Raw genomic sequence first — 22,722 nt, 5'->3', positions numbered from 1 at the left:
CTATCTCAAACATATTCATGTTTTGTCTGTCTGTGGCTCTCATTATGTCCCTGAGGCTACCCTAGAACTCGATAGAAAGATCAAGCTAGTATCAGACTTGCAAAGATCCACCTCCAGAGTGCTGGGATTAAAGGCACACCCAGCTGTAGGTATATTCTCAGAGCAACAGAAAAAGGACTTAGGCACAGTCTGACATAGAGTAAGAGAACAATACATTTGTTGGTTCAGCCACTAACCAGCATAGCTAACTTCACATTGCAAGACACCATCTTCCATGTGGAAGCCATCCATGACGTAATCAAAATCGTATTCAGATCTTCAATGGAGCAGGTGTCTGGGTGCTCTCCTGAGGACAGTATGGCCATGGAAGAGACACTTCCTCAAAGGAAGAGGAGACCCAAGTGCAGGGGACACTCAAGGGACATGTTAACAGATGTCAAGTTACTTTGTGGGGTGTCAATCATGTAAGTTAAATTCAAACCTATTCGTGATGCTAAATCAAATCTACAGATTGAGAATTTCCAATCTAGTAAGACCGGAAGTCATCTGAATCCCTTGATAGACTTTCCCCCATAAAAACACACTTCCTGTGGATTATACTAACCGGCTTTCACTCCCTCACTGTGGAGAGCTTTTCGGGATGCTTGGCAAGAATTTGACCTTGGGCCAGGATAGGGAAGCTCAGGCAGGAATCTGATTTTAGGCTAGAACAAAGTAGACTTCAGGCAAGAATAAGACATTGGGCTAGGACAGGGAAGTAGGCTCAGAGAGCGATAAGCCCATAGAAACAGTGTTTTTGTTTATTGCCTTAGAAACAGGACTTTGTTTATTTGCCTTGCCTGTTCCTTGACTGTGTTTATTGTCTTGCTTGTTCCCTTAACCTAGAACTGACATTATTACTTGCATGTAATTAAAATAGAATAAAAGCACACAAAATAAACCCACCTCAGAATTGGCTGGGGTCATGCTACAATGTTATCTACTTGTATTTTTTTCTTTTTAATCATCACTCCTGGGCTGGAAAACCTATGGACTGACTGAGCTGGCTTGGTCACACCACCCTCCACCTGCTGATCTCTCCTACAATCCTACCCCAATCTTCTCTTGTAGAATCCACTGAACTCCCACCTAATTGCAATGAGACGGCTTTTATCTTGGGCACTTCAATAGCAGCCTGACAGGAGAGGGCACTTTTCTCCCCTGCTCCCCACCTGACTGGCCTTTTTAACCCTCAAGTCTGAATATATCCAGCCACCCTGGTCTAAAGAGTACAGGCTCCTGGTTTAACACACCCTTTGGGAATGGGCTCCTCCCTGCACCGCAACCCTCCCCTCTGCCCGGGACAGCCACGAGTGACCCACCTTCCTGTCTCACCTACTTCTCCCCCAGACTCCTCCAAGTGAGGTAAAAACAGAACGCTTCATGACGCAACGGCCCTCAGACCATGCACAGATAGCATTTCTGCCCCTTGTACTGACTGGTTCACTCACCACGGTGGACTTGGGTGGTTTCTATTTTGGTTTGTTGCTGATTCCCTATCTGGGGCAAGTAGACAAGCTATCTCCGAGAATAGTGTCACTTGGAGAGAATCCAGGAAGCTGACAGCACCTCAGTGCACCCTAGGGCACTGTTAAGTGAGGATTACCCAGCCAGAAACCCAGTCTTCCCACCTCCTCGCTGCTCCTGATTTTACACTGGAATCAAACCCAGGCTCCAGCAGCTGTTCATCTGCGAGCTCCTCTTGCACACAAAGCAAGGAACAGGCCTCTGCAGCTTCTTCTCCACCAGGCTCACATCTTCCGTTCAGTCCTTTCTTTCCCGGCTTTATTTCCATCACAAAAGGAAATGCACTCTAAGGATTTTCTTTTTGTGCCCTGCAGGCAAATTAACTCACACAAAAAGTATAAATGTCAAAGCAGACACACAGCTGCCGGGAACCAGCCAGGCAGAGGATGCCACAGACAGACAGAAGCTATTTCTGACTAAGGTTTGGCATGAAAACAAGAGCAAAATGGCAGGAAGATCTGCATGTGTCCCACAGTGCTACTTGGTAGCCAAGGATACCCCAGGCTCTGCTTCTAGACAGGCCAGACAATAAATACCCCAAGACCCCAGGACATCACCAGACTCCAAATCAGCCTCTAACAGAAACATAATAGAATTAAACTCAACCAACCTTAGACAACGCAGAGCTGCCCAAGTGTGTATTTGCAGGCTTCTGTCAGTGATTAACACCAAGCTCCCGCTGCCTCTTACAGCTTTAGAGACGTGTCTTAAACAGAGTACATGCCTACAATCCTAATGCTCCACACCCCCAAGTCTAAAGAAGGTCAGTAAATAAATGAATAAAAACAAAGACAAATTTGTTTTATATGTACCCATAAATGTACCTGTTAAAGGAAAATACTGAGTTGGGCATGATTGGCATATGCCTCTATGTTAGTACTTAGGAATCTGAGGCAGGAGGACTGCTGTGAGTTTAGGGCCAGCCTGGGCCACATAGTAAATTTCAGGTCAGACTACCTCCAAAACATGTGGCTAGAGAGACTTGCTGTTCAAATCCAGGTCCCGACAGCCATGTAACAGACAGGAGGATTGGGGCAGTTGGTTGATCTTCAGCCTGACAAATCACAAGCCCAGGACAGGAGAGGCCCTGCCTTTAAGGTATAAGCAGAGGACGACAAAGGAGGTCACCCCAAGCACTCCTGTGGCATCTGCTCTGCACTCACATGTACACTAAACTCAGAGACATACACACACATAAATACACCTTTAAGAAAAAGAAAACTCCACTAACAAATGAGGCTGCTAGCCTAGAGTGATGGGAAATGATAAACATTTCCAGTTTAAGCTGCTTAGTTCGTTACTGCCGAAGTAGCAGACATAGGCCTAAGGTCTTCCTCTTGGCACCAGGGCAGTGAAAGGAAGTCAGGCAGGTGTGTATGAAAGATGAACAAGTTCTTCTTTGCAACCAAGTGAGCTCTCAGGTGACAGGTGAGGTTAATGGACACATGACCAAGTCCTCAGATGACTGTCAATAAAGCTTCTGGGAGCTCCAAGCCACAGAGGTATAGGGAAAACAAACTGCTCTCACAAAGCGTGTTCTACAGGTATTTAACCACCGCTTTAAAGAAACCTGAGATGCAGGGACAGAAAGCAGCCTGTGTCCATTTACCTAAACCAAAACACAGAGCTTTGAATTCAGAACAGTCCCCTGGGGGTGAACAGTCCCCTGGGTGGGCGGCCACAGCATGGGCTGGAGGCCTTGCTGGTGCCTGGCTCTGAGATGTGGAGGGTGAGCTAGCCTGGCAACCTGTGGCTAAAATTACTGTGACTGCTGATGATTCTGAGTAAATACAGATTGTTATTCCAGGTGTGTCCCTGTGAAGACCGAGACAATAGAGTTTTATGTTTGAGAATAAAAGAGAGCCTTTAGGAAATTCCATTATTTTACAAAGACATACATCTGTAGATGCACTAAAAGGCCTGGGTCACATAGATACTACTTGAAACATCTACACCCAGTCAGCTTGAAGGGTTTAAATGGAACAAGATGGCTGCCTACCGTGGGAAACGGAGACCCACTGTGAGAAGTGACTGCCCATTGTGAGGAAAGGCTGCCCACTGTGGGGAACGAAGGCCCTGTGGATACTGAGAAAAAGAATTAACACAAGAACGCTGTGATATTACACACACAGTACTGGGTTCTTTTAATATGGGTTCTTCAAAATGAATGATTCTTACGCAACAAAAATGCCCTGTGGGATTTACTTTAAGACTTGCCACTGAACTTGGGACCCAGCATGCTCAGTGATTGCTCTGCCACTAAGACACAATCCCAGCCCTGGCTGAAGACTTTCTTACCTCACATGCCAGGCAGCTTTAGTGCAAAGAGCGATAATCTAAAACCTTAAAGACGTGTTCTAAAACAGGATTGCCCACACTGGCATCAAACTCCTGGGCTCAAGAGATCCTCAGTTGCTGGGACAATAGGCAGGCATGGCGCCAATCAAGCCAACTGCGTAGCTCTCACCTTCAACAAACTCTGAGTTTGGAGGCGTTCGGTTTAGGGTGTTCCACCAGGAAAGTCTATGCAAATATATATATATGTAATTTAAACATCCAAGACCGAAAATGCTTCTAGCCTTGAGCATTTCAGAGAAGGGTTACTCAACCAAAACTATTCAAAGATCACAGAGTCTCTGGGATATGGCTCAAGTTCACAAGACAGAGAACCCAGGTTGGTCAGTGTCCAGACCAAGGTCCAAATTTGCTCTCGGAACATGGCCACCTATCTATGTGAGTGATGGCAATGTGGGAAAGATCATCCATAGAGGAAGGATTGATTAGCCAAGGCATCAGTGACACTAGACATTATACACAATTCTCTCCCAACAAACTAGCCAGCTAGAATTTGTCCTTCCCACCACTCTGTGTGCTGACTTCCACATTAACCCCATGTCTCACTTGGGAAAAAGACTTCTGCATCTAAAAATTATGATCATCCAGATATTTGAGATCCTTCAAAACTGAGTGGAGGTTACCAAGAACACAGGGTCATGGGCTTCCCCTCAACGGTTAACCAAACCCTTGAGCTTCTTATTCAAATTCTGGGCAGGGCAGCAGCCTGGCTGAAAAACATATGGTGGAAGAATAAAAATGGCTTCCACCGATCCCAGTAAATGTGAATAAATATAGTTTAGTTCAGGGGCTTGAATGATGTCTCACCAATTAAGATCACTGACTGCTCCTACTGGGGACCTGAGTTCAGTTTCTAGCACAGACATGGCAGCTCACAACCATCTGCTACTCCAGTTCCGGGTCATAGCTAGTGCCCTTTTCTGGCCTCTGTGGATAACAGGCACAGACTGGAGCACGTAAACTAAAATAAAAAAAAATCTTTGAAAAGCGGTTTAGTTCAACATTTTTGTCAACTCACTTAAAGGAAATCTTATCTCTAATCAGACTGGCTTTTACTTTTAAGTCATTCACTCAGAGCACAGAAGAGAAGTGGTGGGTTTGAAGACAGCCTGGTCTATTAAACTAGTTCCAGGACAGCTAGGGCTACACAGAGAAACCCTGCCTTGAAAAACAAACAAATGAGCAACCCCTTTCGCAACCCCCTACGCAGCTAGGAAAAGTCAAAACACTGAGAAGACAGAGCCTGGTTATCTCCTTAGCACTGATACCACACACACTTGATCTCACGCTGCAGTTTCTGGGTCAGCTGATCATGGTGATTTGAGAATCTAGACAAAATGTGGGGACACGGGAATGCGTGGGCAATCTTTTAGAACTTAGTCTCTGAGCCCTGATGCCCACAGAGTCTGGGGCAATGCATGCTTTAAGTTTTCTCCCATGAACTCTCAGGCTAAGTTCAGACACCACCATGGGCATAGACAACAGAGTCTGACCATAAACCCAGCAATTGAACAGGAGCCGACGCCTGCCAAGGGTGTTCCACCTTTCACTGCCCACTCTGCTGGGGAAACGCTTGGGGCTACTAGTACTTCATCAAGGTTTCTCAAATTTTACCATATTTACATGAATTTACATATTTAACTCACTCATACCTCACCTAAAAATACAGCATCCAAAGTGTCCCCAAATCCACAACTGTGGGACTCAGGTGCTTAAATGTTTCAGAACGTGGCACACCTCAGCTATCAGATATCAGGTGGGGTGCTCAGCCATACGTGTGACCCTCACAGAGAAAGGAGGGAAAACAAACACCCCAGGAACAGGACTCCCAAAACTCCAGCCCAAGACAGATTCCCCACCAACCTGTGCCAGTGAATCCTGCAGTCACTGAACATACTTGACAACTTAATTCAATTAGTGATAATTAAATTCTATCCGTTGGCCCCTTGAGCCACTGTTCAAGCATCCAACAGTTTCGTGTGTGCTACAGAGGACAGACAGACAGATGGACAACTAACCACTGCACTAGCATGCTCACACCTCTAGGCAGTGACATAAGGCTACTCCCAGGTAGACAGGTTGGAGGTGTCACTCAGGGCATCGGGGAAACGGTAGGCCTTGCCTTCTCGTCCTGGTGTAACCTGTTGACATTCTCCATCTGGAAGCTGTGGCTAGACTGGATCCTGTCGAGTTGCTCTCGCTGCTTCTGCAGCTCGCCCTGGAACTCATTCTTCTTCAGCTCGACAGCACCTCTCTCTGCCGCCGCCCTGCGGACCCGGCCCTCCAGCTCTAGGATGCGTGTCTGGAAGAAACCCACAGCCACAAAGATCCAAGTCACCAGCTGAGACACTGCCAGTTCCCTCCACAAAGGTGTCAGAGGACCAAAGCGTATGGCCCAGTGAAGAACAGAACCAGAGAATGGATGGAAGATTTACCAGAGGACACAGGGAGAGAGGAAATTGCTAAAATACCTGCACTGGACACTTGCCAGGGACAGCCAGTGACATGCCATCGAGGAAGGGGTGTGCATGTTCTATCAAAGACAACAATCATGACCTGGGGATCAGGAGGTCTCAGAGGAGCCCACGACTTCAATGAGCCACTGTCAATGTTTCGTGTCTTAGGTAGGGTTCCCATTGCTATGATAAACGCCACCACCAAAAGCAACCCGGGGAGGGGGGGATTGGTTTAACTGAACCACCCTGGTCACAGCCCATCTTTGAGGGAAGCTGAGGCAAGGCACTCAAACTGGCAGGAACCTGGAGACAGAAACTGAAGCAGAGACCGCGGGTGAGTGCTGCTTACTGATTTGCGCCTGCTGGCTTGCTCTGCCTGCTTTCTATACAACTGCCCAGGGGTGGCGTGTCCTGTCCAGTCGGCATCTGCACCACCAGCGCTGGGATAGGCTTACTCACATTAGTCACTAACAAATGCCCACAGGCCCTGTATTACGGAAGCATTTTCTCAACCGCAGTCCCCACTTTCACAGATGACTCAAAACAAAACAGGTAGCAACAATGAACCCAACCAGGATGGCGTGGCCTCATTTACAAATGGCCGTAATATGAGGGAAACTTAAAATTACCACCCACGTGGCCCTCGGTTTCTCCAGAGGACTGACAGACAGGAATGGCCGTGTCCAGTTCACCTCTGGCAGCCAACATTCCAGTCTACCCTAAATGCTCAATGAGGAAGCGGACTGGGGTATAAACGGTAACTCAGTAGTCACAGAGCTAGGCTGGGGGGAGGGACCCCCTTGGGGAGGGGAGTTGTTGCGGAGAGCACATTAGTACATGGTATTGGAACCCAAAGTATTGGCTGCAAATACTCGGAAGAAACGAAAATACCTGGAGTTCCACGCTTCTGGAGCTCGCAATCCAGTAGTTGAAGCCGAGCACAATGACACAGGCCACCAGGGCAGCCAGGATAAGGGGCGGAGACTTCATGCTGCGACGCCCGTTTCCCAAGCCCATCATCTTAGAACCAAGGCTGAGAACCTGCCGAATAAAAAAATAACACGAGTCTCCTCCACACTTAGGCTAACATTCCCAAAGCAAACCACAGACATCTTCATTATCCACAGGAAGGCAACCGTGTGAGCTCTCTCACACACACACAAAACCATTCATGAAGAGGGTCTCACACGCACTCTTGATCTCGAGCTCTCTCTCTTTCTCTCTCTCTCTCACACACACACACACACAAAACCATTCATGAAGAGGGTATACCAGCATCCAAAGCCACCGACACTCGGGGGTGAGGCTTGTGGACTGGCACCACACAATAAGCTGGAGTCCTCAGCATGAAACCATATCTGTCCAAAACAACTGGTCTCTGTGTCATGGGCAGAGCTTAGCATTCCCATCTCCAAGATAATTTGAGATTACTCATGCTTGCAAACAGGATTAGCAAACCTCATTTCCATAGCGCATGAGTAATCCAACACTTTTCAAGGTTTCCAGAGAGCGCCTTAAATTGGCCCTAGGAAAAGGAGGCTTTGGCCATTTGCCCTCACAGAATAGCTGCCACCGGGCAGAGTAAGAACGCCATGCTAGAAGTGAACGTGAGCTGGTCCAGGTACATCACGGGCAGTGTCATCGCCCCAACAGGAAGCAGAGAGGGACAGGGATGGGAGGCAAATGTCAATCAGGATAAGATGGGACCCATCAGGATGAGCCTGAAAAAAATTCTATGAAACCAGGAGTCAAAATAAGCCTTTCCTTAAATCAATTCCATCGAGAGCTTTGGTTACAGGGACAGGAAAGTGACTCGTCCAAAGGGACAGGTTGGTGAACGACTACAAGTCATCTCTACTGCCCAGTGTCCTGCTGGCTGTTCTCTTTTGAGTCCAGTATCTGCTGGGGCAGAGCTGACAGTCCTCACTAGTGCATGGCTTGTCAGTGTGATCCCAGAAAAAGGAACTCCTCAGTGTGGCGCAGAGCATGACCGCCTGAGAGGGTTTGCAAACTGCAAAGTTGGGGACAACCAGGCTGCTGATGGGAGCAAGGACTTCAGGTCGGGAGAGCCCAACACCGCTGGCAAGGCCACACAGCTGGATGACTGAGGGACAGAAACGGAGAGAGGTGGCCAAGACTCGTATCCCTTGCTTTTCTTCCCCCACTGCAGACTTTATAAAATCTAAGCCATCTAAACCCTGCAAACCTCCCCACACCAGGCTCTTCTGCAGTAAACGCAGAGGAGCCATTTATGCTTAAGTCTCTGACTTTGGTGGTGGGAGTAGAACAGGTCTACTATGTAGACCAGGCTAGCCTAGAGAGAACAGGTATATGTAGACCAGGCTGGCTTCAAGCTCTCAAGCCTCCAGTCTCAGTCCCCACAACTGGATAAAAGTTTCCACAAAACAAAGAAGCCAATGAAAAACCGCTGTGGGTTTTCAACTACTGGCTTTACTGTGTTTTAAAACATTAACCAGCTTGGTTAAAGTCAATACTTGCTTAAGAGATAATTTTGCTTGTTTTTTAAGACAGGGTCGTGCTCTGTAGCTCTGGCTGGCTTTGAATTCTCAGGAATTCTCCTGCTGTAGACTCTCCAGTGCTGGGATTAAGGGCATCAGTAGTAGCCAAGAGGCTATGCTGAAATATTTTTTTCCTTTGTTTTAGAAAACAGAAAGACTCCGGAGGTATAGCTCAATGGTCATGGGTGTTTGACCCAAGGGAGGCCCTGGGTTAAGGACTCAGCACCCAGTGGGTGGTAAATACAGACCTTTCCATGGTAACTTTTGTTCTTGTTGCTTTTGTTTGGTGTGTTTATTATTGTTGTTGCTTGGACAGGGTCTCTCTGTGTAATGCTGGCTGTCCTGGAACTTGATCCATAGACCAGGCTGGCCTCAAACTCAGAGATTTCCACCTGCCCTTGTCTCCCAAGTACTAGCATTAAAGGTATATGACACCACACCTGGCCAGGTGTGAGCTAAGAAGAGGGAGAAGGAGAGGGAAAGGGAGAGAATATGACAGTAGATGACCTACCTATCAAGTTCACTGGCACTTTCTAAAAATTTTTCTTTTTTAGGCCAGGTAGTGGAGGTATACACCTTTATTCACAGCCCTTGGGAGACAGAGGCAGGTGGATCTCTGGGAGTTCAAGACCAGCCTGGTCGACAGAGCAGAGAAAATTCCAGGACAGCCAAGTTTACACAGAGAAACCCGGCCTCAAAAAAACTCAATATTTTTCTTTTGCATAGAATTTTTAATCATATAGCTAAATACATGTGAGCAATCAGATGAGAGGAATCTGGGTAGCCATGCTTGCTGGGCAGATTTTTCCTTTGTTGGCTTGACACAAGCTCTCGGCATCTGGGAAGAGAAACTAAGAACAATGCCTCCTTCGGATTGGCCTGTGCAGGGCTGTGGTATACCTTCTTGATTAATGACTGATAGGGAACCTCAGCTCAGCTCACTGGGCTGTACCACTTTTAGGTAAGTGGCCCTGGCTTGTATCAAAAAGCAAACTGAGCAAGTCACGGAAAGCAAGCCAGTAAGCAGTGTTCAGTTCCTGCTCAGTTCCTGCTCTGGCTTCCTTTAGCAATGAACTGTAACCTTTAAGTCAAATAAAACCTTTCTTCATCAAGTAGCTCTTGGCCTTGCTGTTATCACAGGAGCAGGAACCGCACCTCTGTCCTGCCCACAGGATGGGCTCCACCTACACCCAGCCTTCGAGTCAGGAGCTCGTTCAAAAGCCACGGTGATGAGCAGCCCTGCACAGGACCCAGGTCATATGGCCACCACCTTGCTTTTGAGTTCAAAAACACTGTGCCCAGTCTCAAGCTGTCCCTAAGTCAGAGATCAGCAAACTGCGGGCTGCAGCTGGCCCTTTCTGCAAACACAGTTTTACTGACATGGCTATCTTCCATAACTGCTTTCCAGCTGTAAGATAGAAACGAACACTTCAGACATCCCTGAATAGGACCATTGAGGGGTTTAAACATTAACAATCTCTAAACTTAGTCACAAGCTTCCTGTAACGGAGACATAAGGTAAAGTCCATGAAGTCTGGCTAACTTCCTTTACAAACTCACCAGGAAGCAGAGACGCTACCTTCCTCTCACTTCCTCGTCCCCAACTGTAAACACCATGCTTCCCTCAATTCTGGGTGTTGATAGTTTCTAGAAATGCTAAAAAAAGACTATGCAACTGAACATGGTGGGGCATGCCTGTCACCCCAGCTCTCAGGAGGATGAGGCAGGGTTGTGAATCCTAGGCTAGCCTGAGCTACCCAGGAAGTCTCTATCACAAAACAGCCCTCAACCTGTATCCATGAGAAAGTTTTAGTTAACACAGTACTGATCTTTAGTCCCTTCACGTCAGGAGCCCTGGTGGACACCCGCTTGTAGGATGAGGGTTCCATTCCTATCATGAATGCCTTAGTGTCTGCAAATATTCTGTGCTGCTCACAACACCCACGGTGCTAATGCTGAGTCCTCCAAGGAGCCCGTGCTGCTCACAATACCCATGGTACTAATGCTGAGTCCTCCAAGGAGCCTGTGCTGCTTAGAAAAGGACATTAAAGAAACAAAACAAACAAAAAGAAAATTGTGATCTTTGTGCATGTCTGGTGTCCTCAGAGGACAGAGAGGGCATCAGAGCCCCTGGAACTTGGAGTTAAGGGTGGTTGTGGGCCAACATGCAGTGCTGAGACCCAAACCCAGGCCTTCTGCAAAAGCAACAAGTACTCCTAATCGCTGAGCCATCTCTTCCGACTCAGGTTAACAGTTCTTCAGTGAGGTCACTGGGCCAGCATTAGAACTGTTGAAAATGGGGCTGGAGAGGTGGCTCAGTGGTTAAGAGCATTGACTGCTCTTCCACAGGTCCCGAGTTCAAATCCCAGCAACCATATGGTGGCTCACAACCATCTGTCATGGGATCTGATGCCATCTTCTGGTGTGTCTGGAGACATCGACAATATACTCATAAATAAATATATGTATATGTATATATATATGTGTGTGTGTGTGTGTGTGTGTGACTGAACTCTGGAGATCTAATCCACAAAGAGTGGATGTAATTTATTTAAAAAAAAAAAAAAAAAACTGTTGCAAATCTTCTGACTCAAGGCCAACCCCATGACTCTGACCAGACATGGAGACCAGAGATGAGGCTGGAGGCCACATCTGTTAGCTCCCTCCTGACAGGGTCATCTGGTTAGCCATCAGAGAAAGTGATCCATTCATCTTTGGGGAACATTTCTATCCCCCTGCCATTTGGGAGTTGAGGTTTGGTTCATTTTCGTCACTCTTTCGTGGCTGTCTGACTTTTTTCCACAGTTACCCCCACCGCCTCTCATATGGAACAGTCCATCCTCACAACCTAAGACTGTCTGTCCTTCATGTGTGCAGGCTTTCTGTTCACTTCTTAAGGAAGAGACACACACACACCAAAAAAAAAAAAAAAAAAAAAAAAAAAAAAAAAAAAACCAAAGTGATGTGGCTCTGTTTAAAACAGCATGTAGTCTAAGGTTTGTCTTGATCAGACTCTGCAGGCAAGGCTAATGGGTTCATCAGAATGAACCCAGAGCAGCCCTGTCTCTGCAGGACCAACAAGAGTGATGCAGGAAAGGTGGTGAGGAATAGGAAATAACCTAGTAACCTGTCTGCTATCTCAATAGCAGGAGGAGACAGTAAACACCAGACCCCAGTCCTGCTGTCAGGAAAACCAGACAAACCAATTATTTTTGACTGGTAACAAAATCCTGTCCCTGCAAGAAATCAGCAAGGCAACAATTTTAAAAACTGGTAGCAGTCAATGGGACGTCTTGAAGCCTCTGTCCCCCAAATTAAATTCCCCAAGAACTACAGCCCTGACCAGTAAGTAGCGTGTGTAGAAGAGTCGCCCAGGTGAGCTTACAACTCAGAGAATCACTAACAGGAGTAAATCAGTGTTAACCTAGGGGGGAAAATTCACCAGTGTGTGAACTATAGGGTGAAAAGTTACAGAGCAGCCAATAGAGAATGGTTTTGCCAGGGGGGAAAAAACAAAACAAAACTATAAAAACATCCAGTGCACGAGTATATTTTCCTATATTATAAATGGGAAAATGCAGGCTGGAGAGATGGCTCAATGGTTAGGAGCACCTAACTGCTCTTTTAGAGGTCCTGAGTTCAAATCCCAGCAACCACATGATGGTTCACAACCATCTGTAATAGAATCTGATGCCCTCTTCTGGTGTGTCTGAAGACAGCTACAGTGTACTCATATATAATAAATTAACACATCTTTAAAAAGAATGGGAAATGCATAAAAGCAAGGCCACAGATATGTTATATGATGAAGTTATATGATATAGTATAGTCCCCTCCCCATTAATTCAAATTTCACTTCCCCTCAACGAATATGCTTTTCATTAGAAAGCTAAATGGTGAAAACCAACACAGCCTGTGAGAGAGGAACTCCAGCAGCCGTAAAGCTGCATTCCATAGCATGTAAGAGCTCCCATGTTCATATAGCCATCACACTGCATGTGCAACATCAAGTACAAAAGCTCATCCCCTTCACACCAAGGCTGCCTCTGCTAGACACCACCACCCAAAGAACAAGGTAGTTGAGAAAGGTCTCCACCACAGAGAGAGAGAGAGAAATCTTAGCTCGGTAACCATGAGGGTCCGTTCCTAATTCAAACTTCCAGGCCAGTCAGGAACAACAACCCTAGGGTCCTGGTTTGCTTTCTATTGCAGTGATAAACACCACACACAAAAGCAGCTTGGGCAGGAAAGGACTTCCATCACTGAGGGAAGTCAGCGTAAGAACTTGGGGCAGGAACTGATGCAGGCCATGAAGGAATGGATGCTGCTTTCTGGTTTGCTCTCCATGGTTTATTCAGCCTGCTCATAGCACACAGGACCACCTGCCCAGGGATGGCCCCACCCAGAGTGAGTGGAGTCTTCCCACATCAATCTTTAAGAAGAAAATCAGACAGCCCAATCAAATGAACGTGTTTTTCTCAATTGAAGGCCCCTCTTCCCTGATGACCCTAGCTTGTATCCAGCTGACCAAAAACTAACCAGCACCTCTGGGATCTGTTGTCTGAAAAGATTATCAAGGGAAACATTCACCTTCAAGGGAAGGTTTAAGCACAGACCTGACAGAGAATGCTCCCACCGGGTCAGCTCTAAGCAGAGGAACAGCTGTCTCCTGTGGGCACCTGCATCCCAGGGGATATGGGAGATGCTGCCCAGAGGCGGGGGAGAAAACACTGTCATCAGCCACACTTCACAAGCCTGGCATTATGTTTACATACATACATGTATATACATACGCATACACACACGGAGTGCACATGAAGCATCAACACTTTATTACTTCCCAAGTGTATTATGAGGCCATAAAACCCCGACAGTGTCATTAACACAGGTGAGAGCTAACACCTTCATACCCTCCGTCAGAAAGTCAGTGGTGTGCTGGCCCCATGTGTGGTACATGGCTGGACTGTAACTACAGGAGGCCTTACGAGGAACAGCAAGCCTTCGGGACGGTTGGCGAAAGCCTAAAGGAAACTTTCGTAAGCAGCACAAAAAATTAGGACGAGCAAGTCACAGGCTTTGAACACAAGCCGCACCAAGTAAAATCTGCACGTATGATCAGGCCTGACAGGAAACTCGCCCCAAATTAACAGAAAGGTCTGAGGCATGTCCTTACTGTCTCTGACATTAACAGCAACCCCAGCTAAGTACCATGAGGTTAACTAGCACATGCATGTTATCCACGTGATGGGAACACAGAGGTGGTCGCGGGCTTTGGGATGAAAAGGAACGATCACACAGGAGACTGCAGCCACACTACTGTTGTCTGTGACAGCCTTTACAGATGCACGGGTCAGGCTCTCAGAAGCTCATGTGAGGCCAGCACCTCCCAAAGCATGAGAAGCCCTCTCAGGAGGGAATCAGGAAAACATCCTAAAACTTCAAGCCAAGGTCCCTCCTGACTAATTCCACCAAGAACTTAAAAACCTGGAAAGCAAAACTCCCCTAGAGTCCCCTGAGCATGTTTTTAGGTGTGAAACTGTCAATGGATTTTTAAAGTGTTCAATACCTCCTTTAGTTAAAGCTAGACCGTGTGTGTGTGTGTGTGTGTGTGTGTGTGTGTGTGTGTGTGTGTGCGCGTGCGCGCGCGCACGCATATGTGTGTACTATACTTTTACATGTTGATGTGCTCACACGTGAGGGGCCCTCCCAGGACCAGCATCTTCCCTAGACATCACTAATTCGGCTGGCTAGCTGGCCAGACACTCCGGGGACCCTGTATCCCTGGCTGGGGTCACAGGTCAGAGCATCACACCTGGCTCCTTCAGAGTGCAGGGGTGTGAACTCCCACACTCCCACTTTACACACGCACCAGCAGTAAAGAAAAGGATGTTAGGCCATTCTGCCTACCTTTATTGCTTTCTTTTCCCAAACTAAAAATGTTTTTTAAAAAATTATGGATGGCTTTTTTCATGAATCTTTAAATTTTTTTTAAGAGAAAAAAAAAAGGGCAAGCATATAAAGACATTAAAGGGAAAACACAGCCTTGTGCCCTTTCCCTCACCACCCCAGGACCTCCAGGGCAGCTCTGCAGGCCCAGGCTTCCTGCAAGCTCCCTTTCTCTGCCCTCCAGAGGCCTCTTTCGGGTACTTTCACAGGATTCTGACAGGCCCTCCCTGCTGGAGGTGGTTGTGGAAACACAAAGAGCAGTGAGCTCTTTGTGCCCTGCCCCTAAAAGCAAACAAATGCAAATCCTTCCCATCAGCCATCTCAAGCGGACGGATGGACGGTAAGGTTTGTCAAGGTTTAACAGCCAAAAGAGGTCACAGTGTAACACACTCCACCTCCCCAACCCCACCCCGCCCCAGGCTCTTGTGCAAACATTTCTTTCATTTTTTTTTTTGTACAAAGCTCATTGACTTAAATGTGCAAAATTGAACAAATGTGCAAAAATGTGCAGAATGTAATCATCATTCCTTAAGAGAATTAGGTCTAAAACCCAACATATATGTAATGTGTGTGTGTACACACACATTTCCTAAGAATTCCCTTTATTGTCCACTAACACTTTCAGGAGCGTGTGCCCTGAAGAGTCTTCCTATTGGCTACGGTTTTTCTATTCCAAAGGAAGATGCTCTTTCTAGTAGCTGAGACTTGGTCCTACGCGTCTCTAAGATGCACACGCTGGGATGCCCAGTGGCACCGCTTGTGGCTTCCCAGGTCTCCAGCCCCTCACCTTCGGAAATACAGTTGTCCAAGTCACCCAACGGCCATTCATACATGCTTAGCCATTGCATTGCGACTTTAGCTCTTCAAACTTGTGTGCACTTTACTCCCGCTCCTAAAGAACGGACGTTCCTCAGTACGTGAAAAAAAAAAAAAAAATTAACGCTCTGAGACCCCTAACCAGAAAAAGCCTCAAGTCTTGAAAGCCAGAAAGAAAAAGAAAAAAAAGTTTAGCACACTTTGAGGTGATACCTGGAAACGTTTAGCCCATAGTGACTTTCCCGACATCATTATTCTTAAATAGCTAGAAAAATAATCATCAAAAACTGGGATTGTTTCCCAATCTTGCTTTACACTTCTTAAAAGTAATCTCTAACAATTTTAAACACACTGCAGGAAGGAGTATCAAAATCCCAGCGACTGCGAGGGAACTGAGAACAGAGCAAAAGTTGTTCCACCCTGGCGAGGAGCATCCTAGAAAGCCGGCTGCAGCTGCCGGTGGCTGGACCCGGGGGACTCGGGGGCCACTTTGCAGGGTCTGCTCGGGCAGGAGGGATGGGGGTGGGGGAGAAAGGGAGGAGAGCTCGAGGGCGAAGACAGTCGGAGAGAAAGAGAGAGGACGAGGAGGCGAGGAGGGAGGGACGGAGAAGCGGGGGAGGCGAGGGGAGGAGGCGGCGGCCGGGAAGGGAGAAGCGGGAGCAGGGGCGCGGGCGGCGGCCGCGCTGCATCCCGTGGGAGAGCTCACCTGCGGGGCAGCGAGCTGCTCCGTCCGCTCGGCCGCGAGGTCTCCGCCGAGGACGCCCGGGGCAAGCGGGCGAGCGGGGGAGCCGGCCGGCGAGCGGGCACTTCCGGCGGAGCGGCAGCCCTGGCCCCAGCCCCTCGGCGCCCCGCCCTCTCCGCCTGCTTTCTCCGCCCCGCAGTCCTCCCTGCCGCCACACTGCAAACAGTGACCCAAGAGGTAGCCTTAACACAGGATTTTGTCTTTTAGGACAGGTCTTACTATGTAGCCTAGGCTGGTCTGGAGCTCGCTGTGTGGACCAGGCTGGCCTCGAACTCACGGAGCCCTCCGACCTCTTGCCTCTGAATTCTTAACTCTGGTGGCATTTACCCGTCTTGGTTATTGCCACTCACGGTCCTAAATTCTGACCCTGAACTCTGGTGTCAATCACACAATTTAAGCCTCCCTTTCTTGATACATGGCTAGGGCTGACAACAGTTGAAGAATCTCTCTTTCAAAGCTTCCCAGTTTCCCTCCCTGGCTCAGGAAGCCTGTTCTGCTTTGAGCATTTTCTGATTACCAGCAATAAACACATGGGGACTGGAGTCACACCTGATATCCCAACGCTGAGATGTAAAGTGTTCTGGGTTTTGTTTTTCTAAGAGACAATTTGTGGTTTTGGGGGGTTTTTTGTTTTGTTTTGTTTTGTTTTGTTTTTTGACTGAGAATGCCTCTCCCCCCCTCCACCCCCTACCTGATATATTTGAATGTTTGTTTCCTGGTTGATGAACTGCTTAGGAAGGATTAGAAGACGTGGCCTTGTTAGGGTAGGTGTGTCACTTTGGGTGGGCTTTGTGGTTTCACCCTTGTCAGGTCTAGTCTTCCCATCCCTCTGCCTCCTGGTTGTGGATAAGATGTAAGATCTACAGCTCCAACAAATGCCTGCCTACTGACACACTCCCCACCATGATGGTCAAGGACTCACTCTGAAAGTAAGTGAGCCCCAGTTAAATCCTTTCTTTTATAAGTTGTCTAGGTCATGGTGTCTCCTCATAGCAAAAGAACAGTGACTAAGACAACCCTTTCTAGACAGGACTCTCAGAGCATAGGGAAGTTGTTAAGGGCACTCCAACCCAGTGTTTTATAATTAGAAAACATCAAGACCTGTGTGGGTGGAGGAAGTTTCTGAAACTTGAGGTTATTAATTCCAGATCAGGTTCCCAGGGTGTATCACCTTCTGAGGGGTTCTTGGTCACCAAAACAATACAGATAAGTGTCACTGCTGTTGATTGCATGCCAGAAGCAAACTTTAAGAGCCTGTTATTGAACACCACACAGTGTGGTTGCAGTACAGGGAGAAATCAAATGCACCCAGTGGGGAAGTTCCCCAGCTGGTTTCTGTAGTTCTAGAAGGCACTAAGCAGGCTGCTGAAGGAGAACTGTCACCTCAGACTAGGCTGGGGACTCTGTGTGCCGCAATGTTAGTATTCCAGGCAAGATGTCATACAATAGTGCACAGACTGTTCTGGATGCCTCCAGCAAATTTCCCATTGGCTGGGAGTTTACAAGAAGGCATCTGATGCTTCATTTTCAAAGATGCCTGGGGGCAGCCTAAGCCCAGCTACAAAAGAACAGAAAATAGATCCCTGCTAAGCCTGTAGGGTCATACCTCTGAAAGGTTCAAACTGGGGTGAAAGCTTAGAGCTGAACCCCGTAGGGTTATGAAACCAGGGTAACTGGTAAGAGTGTATCTTTGCTATTATTCACAAAGCAAGGCGTCTCACTTGTTAGTCTGTAAGGTAGTCTACACTCCATCAGTGGACCTGCCCTTCAAGGCTGATTCCCAACTGCAAATTTGCAAAATAGACTGCTTGACTATCAATAATCTTCAACGCCACATACTTATTATGAAGTGAGAATCATTGCTACACACACACACACACACACACACACACACACACACACACAGCCCAGGTGGGAAAATTACTGCTATGGTGAGATAGATAAGAGGCACCTGCCGAATGACCTTTGTATCACCACAGAATGTTTATATTTGGTGAAAATGCTGGCATGACTGTTGCTGTACCACAATGGTCCAGTCATGGGGGAAAAAAATCACCAGTTATCTGTATCAGCCCACCCGAGGTTCAAGGGATGGTGTGGAGGGCTGGGCGGGAAAGCTGTAGGAGCTGGAGGAAGAGGCAGACATAAAACACCACTAGAGAGTGTCAGCCGAGAGGGGGAATCCATTCTTGTGCAGCTATGGGATTGTCATCGTCCACACTAGGGTGAGACCTTCAGTGCTGAACTATGTTGGTGTCACCCATCCACCTGCGAGGATCTTGCTACATTGTTTCTCCAAGTAAGACTTTGAAAGAAAACTGACTTTTCCTCTCCTACCAGCCTTTAGCTTTTCAGCCAAGGGGTGAGGACTGATGGGACACACACACACACACACACACCATTCTCGGCTGACCTTGCTGATCACTTGCAGACATCCACAGGTGCTGTGCGTTAAAGAGTGCAGTGACCCCCTCTTTTCCAGAAAACTGTTTACCCTCAACCCTCTCCCAACCCTTGACCCTTAGAATCTCCCCACTCTTGTGTGTGGCGGGGTATGATATAGATGTCCCATTTAAGGCTGAGCGTTACCCACATACTAATTCTCTGTGCTTTGACCAGTTCTGGTACTCTGAATTAAATATCATCCACTGCACAAACAGGACTCTAGATGTTTTTCTGATGAGGCAAATCCAATGATTCTTAACCCTGCTGTTCCCAGGTGTGTGTGACTAGGTGCTGAGACATTTAGTGGACCTACCTTTGTCCTTACTGAGAAACACACCTTTTTTAGTTTTGCTGGGATTTCTTGTTCTCGCTTTTTGTTGTTGTTGTTGTTTTGTTTTGTTTTGTTTTTTGTTTTGTTTTGTTTTGTTTTTGTTGGTTTGTTTGTAGTTTTAAAAATTATTTATTTATTTATTTACATATTTATTTAATGTGAGTACACTGTAACTGTCTTCAGACACACCAAAAGAGAGTATCTGATCCCATGACAGATGGTTGTGAGCTACCATGTGGTTGCTAGGAATTGAACTCAGAACCTTTGGAAGAGAAGTCAGTGCTCTTACCCACTGAGCCATCTCCTCAGCCCAGTTTTTTGTTTGTTTGTTTTTGACAAAACTTAGATTGTAAATATAGATATTTCTATTGTTTGTGTGGGTTTCAGTCTGTGTAAGAGTTGCTCTGAACTTTATTCTCATGCCCCCTTCCCCTTCACCTTTCTTTATTAATTGCTGAGACCCAGCATCCAAGTGCAGCTGGTTGCCAGATGTATTGGCATTTTGTCTTCACAGCCCTGGTCTTGTCAGTCAAAGCAACATCTTTCCCAAGTTAAGGGATGAGTGTTCTCTCAGCGTTCTCTTTCCTGGCTTAACACATTGTCTTAGTTAGGGTTTTACTCCTGTGAACAGACACCATGACCAAGGCAACTCTTCTAAGGACAATATTTAATTGGGGCTGGCTTACAGGTCCAGAGGTTCAGTCTGTTATCATCAAGGTGAGAACATAGCAGCATCCAGGCAGGCATGGTGCAGGAGGAGCTGAGAGTTCTACATCTTCATCTGAAGGCTGCTAGCAGAATATTGGCTTCCAGGGAGCTCGGTCTAGGGTATTAGAGCTCATGCCCACAGTGACACACATACTCCAACAGGGCCACACCTCCTAATAGTGCCACTCCCTGGCCCAAGTATATACAAAGCACCTTTTTTGTTTTAATTTGTTTGTTTGTTTTTGAGAGTCTCACTGTGTAGTCCTAGCTGACCTGGAACTTACTATGTAGAGCTTTGACTAAAGCCCTGGGACTAAGGTAAACACCAAGATGGACAAAAGAATGTTCAGCCCCCGAAAAATACATATTTATTTGCAGTCCTGTAGGCTGGAAACATCACTAAAATCCAGTTGTCTGCAGGGCTGCCTCTCTTTCTGGGCTTTGGGGAGGAGCTATGGCCCAACCTTCTCAGTTTGTAATGGCTGCACACATGCCATATTGGATTTTCAATAAAATATCTTCTAATCCTGCTTCCGTGGTTACACCTCACCTGGATACTTCAGAATTACTCCCTACCACTGACTATGACTCTTCAACCTAAGATTTGCAAAGTCGGGCAAGGAAGCAACAGCAGGTTCCAGACATCAACAGCGTTGAGCCTGACACAGGCCCATAACTTCAAATGGTCCATTACTCTATTGCTAGACCATTTCAACGGTGTGTTAGAACTGACAGGCATGCTCATCAGAAAGGCCACATTCTCTCTTTTGTCCCCATATGACATCTGTGGGTCTGGTTCCTATTTACTCCAAACAAAGCCTGGCTCTTCAATTTTGGCCTCAAAGCCAGAGCTGAGAATGTGCTAGAACCATATTTAATGCCCAGTAGAGAAGCAAATAAAAGTTCTTATCAGGATGAGGACCCTCCAGCAGACCCCAGGAGTTGCTTAGACTCTAAATGAAGATTTCAGTAGGAGGAATCTGGTTTATGTGTCCATCCCCTGGCCTAGCCCAGGAAATTTCTCTAGTCTCGGTAAAGAAAGTGGCCACTAATCCTCATTAGGACTCCAAACTGAGGGACCTTTGCAATGAGCTCAGGATGCCCTTAAAAGAGAAAGGAAGCAGGCAGACAGAAAAAAAAAAAATCAACAATTATGCTCCATTTGGTCGAGAGATTCAGAGAAATTAAGAAGATTCAAAGGACCGAGTAGCACAGAGCTGTCCTATGAAGGGAGACGGCACACAGCATGGGTTATGCTTAGATCTACAAACCTACCTGAAGGAGAAGTCTGAACGATAAGAGTTTGAATGACACTTGTGGTTTGGCTCTAAAGAACCATCGGAAAGACCGGTGTGCCGAAGGCTGTTCCCAGGCAGCAGCGTGCAGGGGTGGGGCTCTCACCAAGTGATTGATCATGATGGGTCTGACTTGGTCAGTGAGCTAATACATTGGTGGGCTCTTGATTAGATAGTGTTATTGGGAGGTGATGGAAGGTTTGAGAAGCAGGTCACTAGCATATGCCTTTAAAGGTTCTGTCTGGTCCCTGGTCCTGTATTTCCGTCTTCTGTCTGCGTGAGGTGGGCAACTCCTCTCTAACTTCCCCTCCTCCCATAATATTTGTTAGCATTCCTTCTATGCTCTGAGCAACAGTTACCTAGCAACAGCCAGGTAGGCCTGGCTTGCTATAAAAGGGTCTGTTTGGCCTCTCCCTCTCCCTCTCCCTCTCCCTCTCCCTATGACCTCCTTCTCTTCCCCTCCCCCCTCTCTCTCCAAGGCCTCTTCTTTCTCTCTCAGTCCTTCTCTGCCCCCTCTCTTTCTCTGCCTCTACTCCCTTCTCAACCCCACTTCCCATGCCCCAAATAAACTTTATTCTATACTAGACCCTTTGGCTGGCTGGTACCTCGGGGAAAGGGATGCCTCAGCATGGGCCCGCTGAGGTACCCCCTTCCACTGCACCATAACACACCTTATAAAACATTCTTGGTTTTATAAAACACATAATTTGGATCTGTTACTCAGATTTACAAACTCATAGGTTCACATTTCCACCACATGGACTTTCCAGCCATCAGATTGCTATCCATCCAAACACTAGCAAATTGGTAGGCTCCCCCCATAAATAAATATTTTTTTAAAAATTAATTTATCTTGGGTCGCCGAAATAAGATTAATTACTTCAACTCTCACCCAAAGGAAATGTCTTCACAGCAACTCCCAGACTCTCTCCTGGGATGACTCCTGCTCTTAAAGGCTTCCAAATTCACATGCTAAATTTGGCCCCAATACCCACTAGATAATAACTTAAAATGGCCTCTTATTGGTGCTTTAAAGAAAAAAAAAACCTATCACTATCACTAAACTATTATAACTACCATGAATGATTCTAAGATAGATGTTTTTGTTTGTTTGTTTTAAGATGTATTTATTATATATAAGCACACTGTAGCTGTCCTCAGACACACCAGAAGAGGGCATCAGATCCCATTACAGATGGTTGTGAGCCACCATGTGGCTGCTGGGAATTGAACTCAGGACCTCTGGAAGAGCAGTCAGTGCTCTTACCACTAAGCCATCTCCTCAGCCCAGAAGTTTTTTTTTTTTTTTTTTTTTTTTTTTTTTTTCTTTTCAATGTTTTGGACTTCACTCATTTTCTTGCTCCTTGCCTGGCCCGCCAGCCAGCTGGAGCCCCAGAGGCCGGATGGTACACGTGGCATGCAGCTCTGGAGTAGAGGTGGTTGGTAGGAGGTGGGCAGAGCACAGCCACAGGTGCCATCTCATACCCTGCCCAGAGCGCTCTCTCACTGGTACTACTATTGCCTGCTCTCCTCCATTGCTCAG

General features: G+C 46.9%; 1 protein-coding gene across 2 annotated transcripts in view; it reads right to left on the bottom strand.

Annotated features, from left to right (window-relative positions):
• The window catches only part of GOLM1 (golgi membrane protein 1), a 36,719-nt gene extending 20,277 nt beyond the window's left edge, over window positions 1-16,442 (bottom strand). For both annotated transcript variants that reach the window (XM_080915293.1, XM_080915294.1), the window contains exons 1-3: window positions 16,365-16,442; window positions 7,269-7,418; window positions 6,044-6,223 (exon numbers count right to left, since the gene is read on the bottom strand). In XM_080915293.1, coding sequence (XP_080771419.1) covers window positions 6,044-6,223; window positions 7,269-7,397 — 309 coding nt within the window. In that variant the 5' untranslated portion in view covers window positions 7,398-7,418; window positions 16,365-16,442. The remainder of the gene's footprint in view (window positions 1-6,043; window positions 6,224-7,268; window positions 7,419-16,364) is intronic.
• Window positions 16,443-22,722: the final 6,280 nt, after the last annotated feature.

This window comes from Micromys minutus, assembly GCF_963924665.1.
Source record: "Micromys minutus genome assembly, chromosome: 1".
Classification (NCBI taxonomy): domain Eukaryota; kingdom Metazoa; phylum Chordata; class Mammalia; order Rodentia; family Muridae; genus Micromys; species Micromys minutus.
This window is presented reverse-complemented; position numbering and strand designations above follow the sequence as displayed.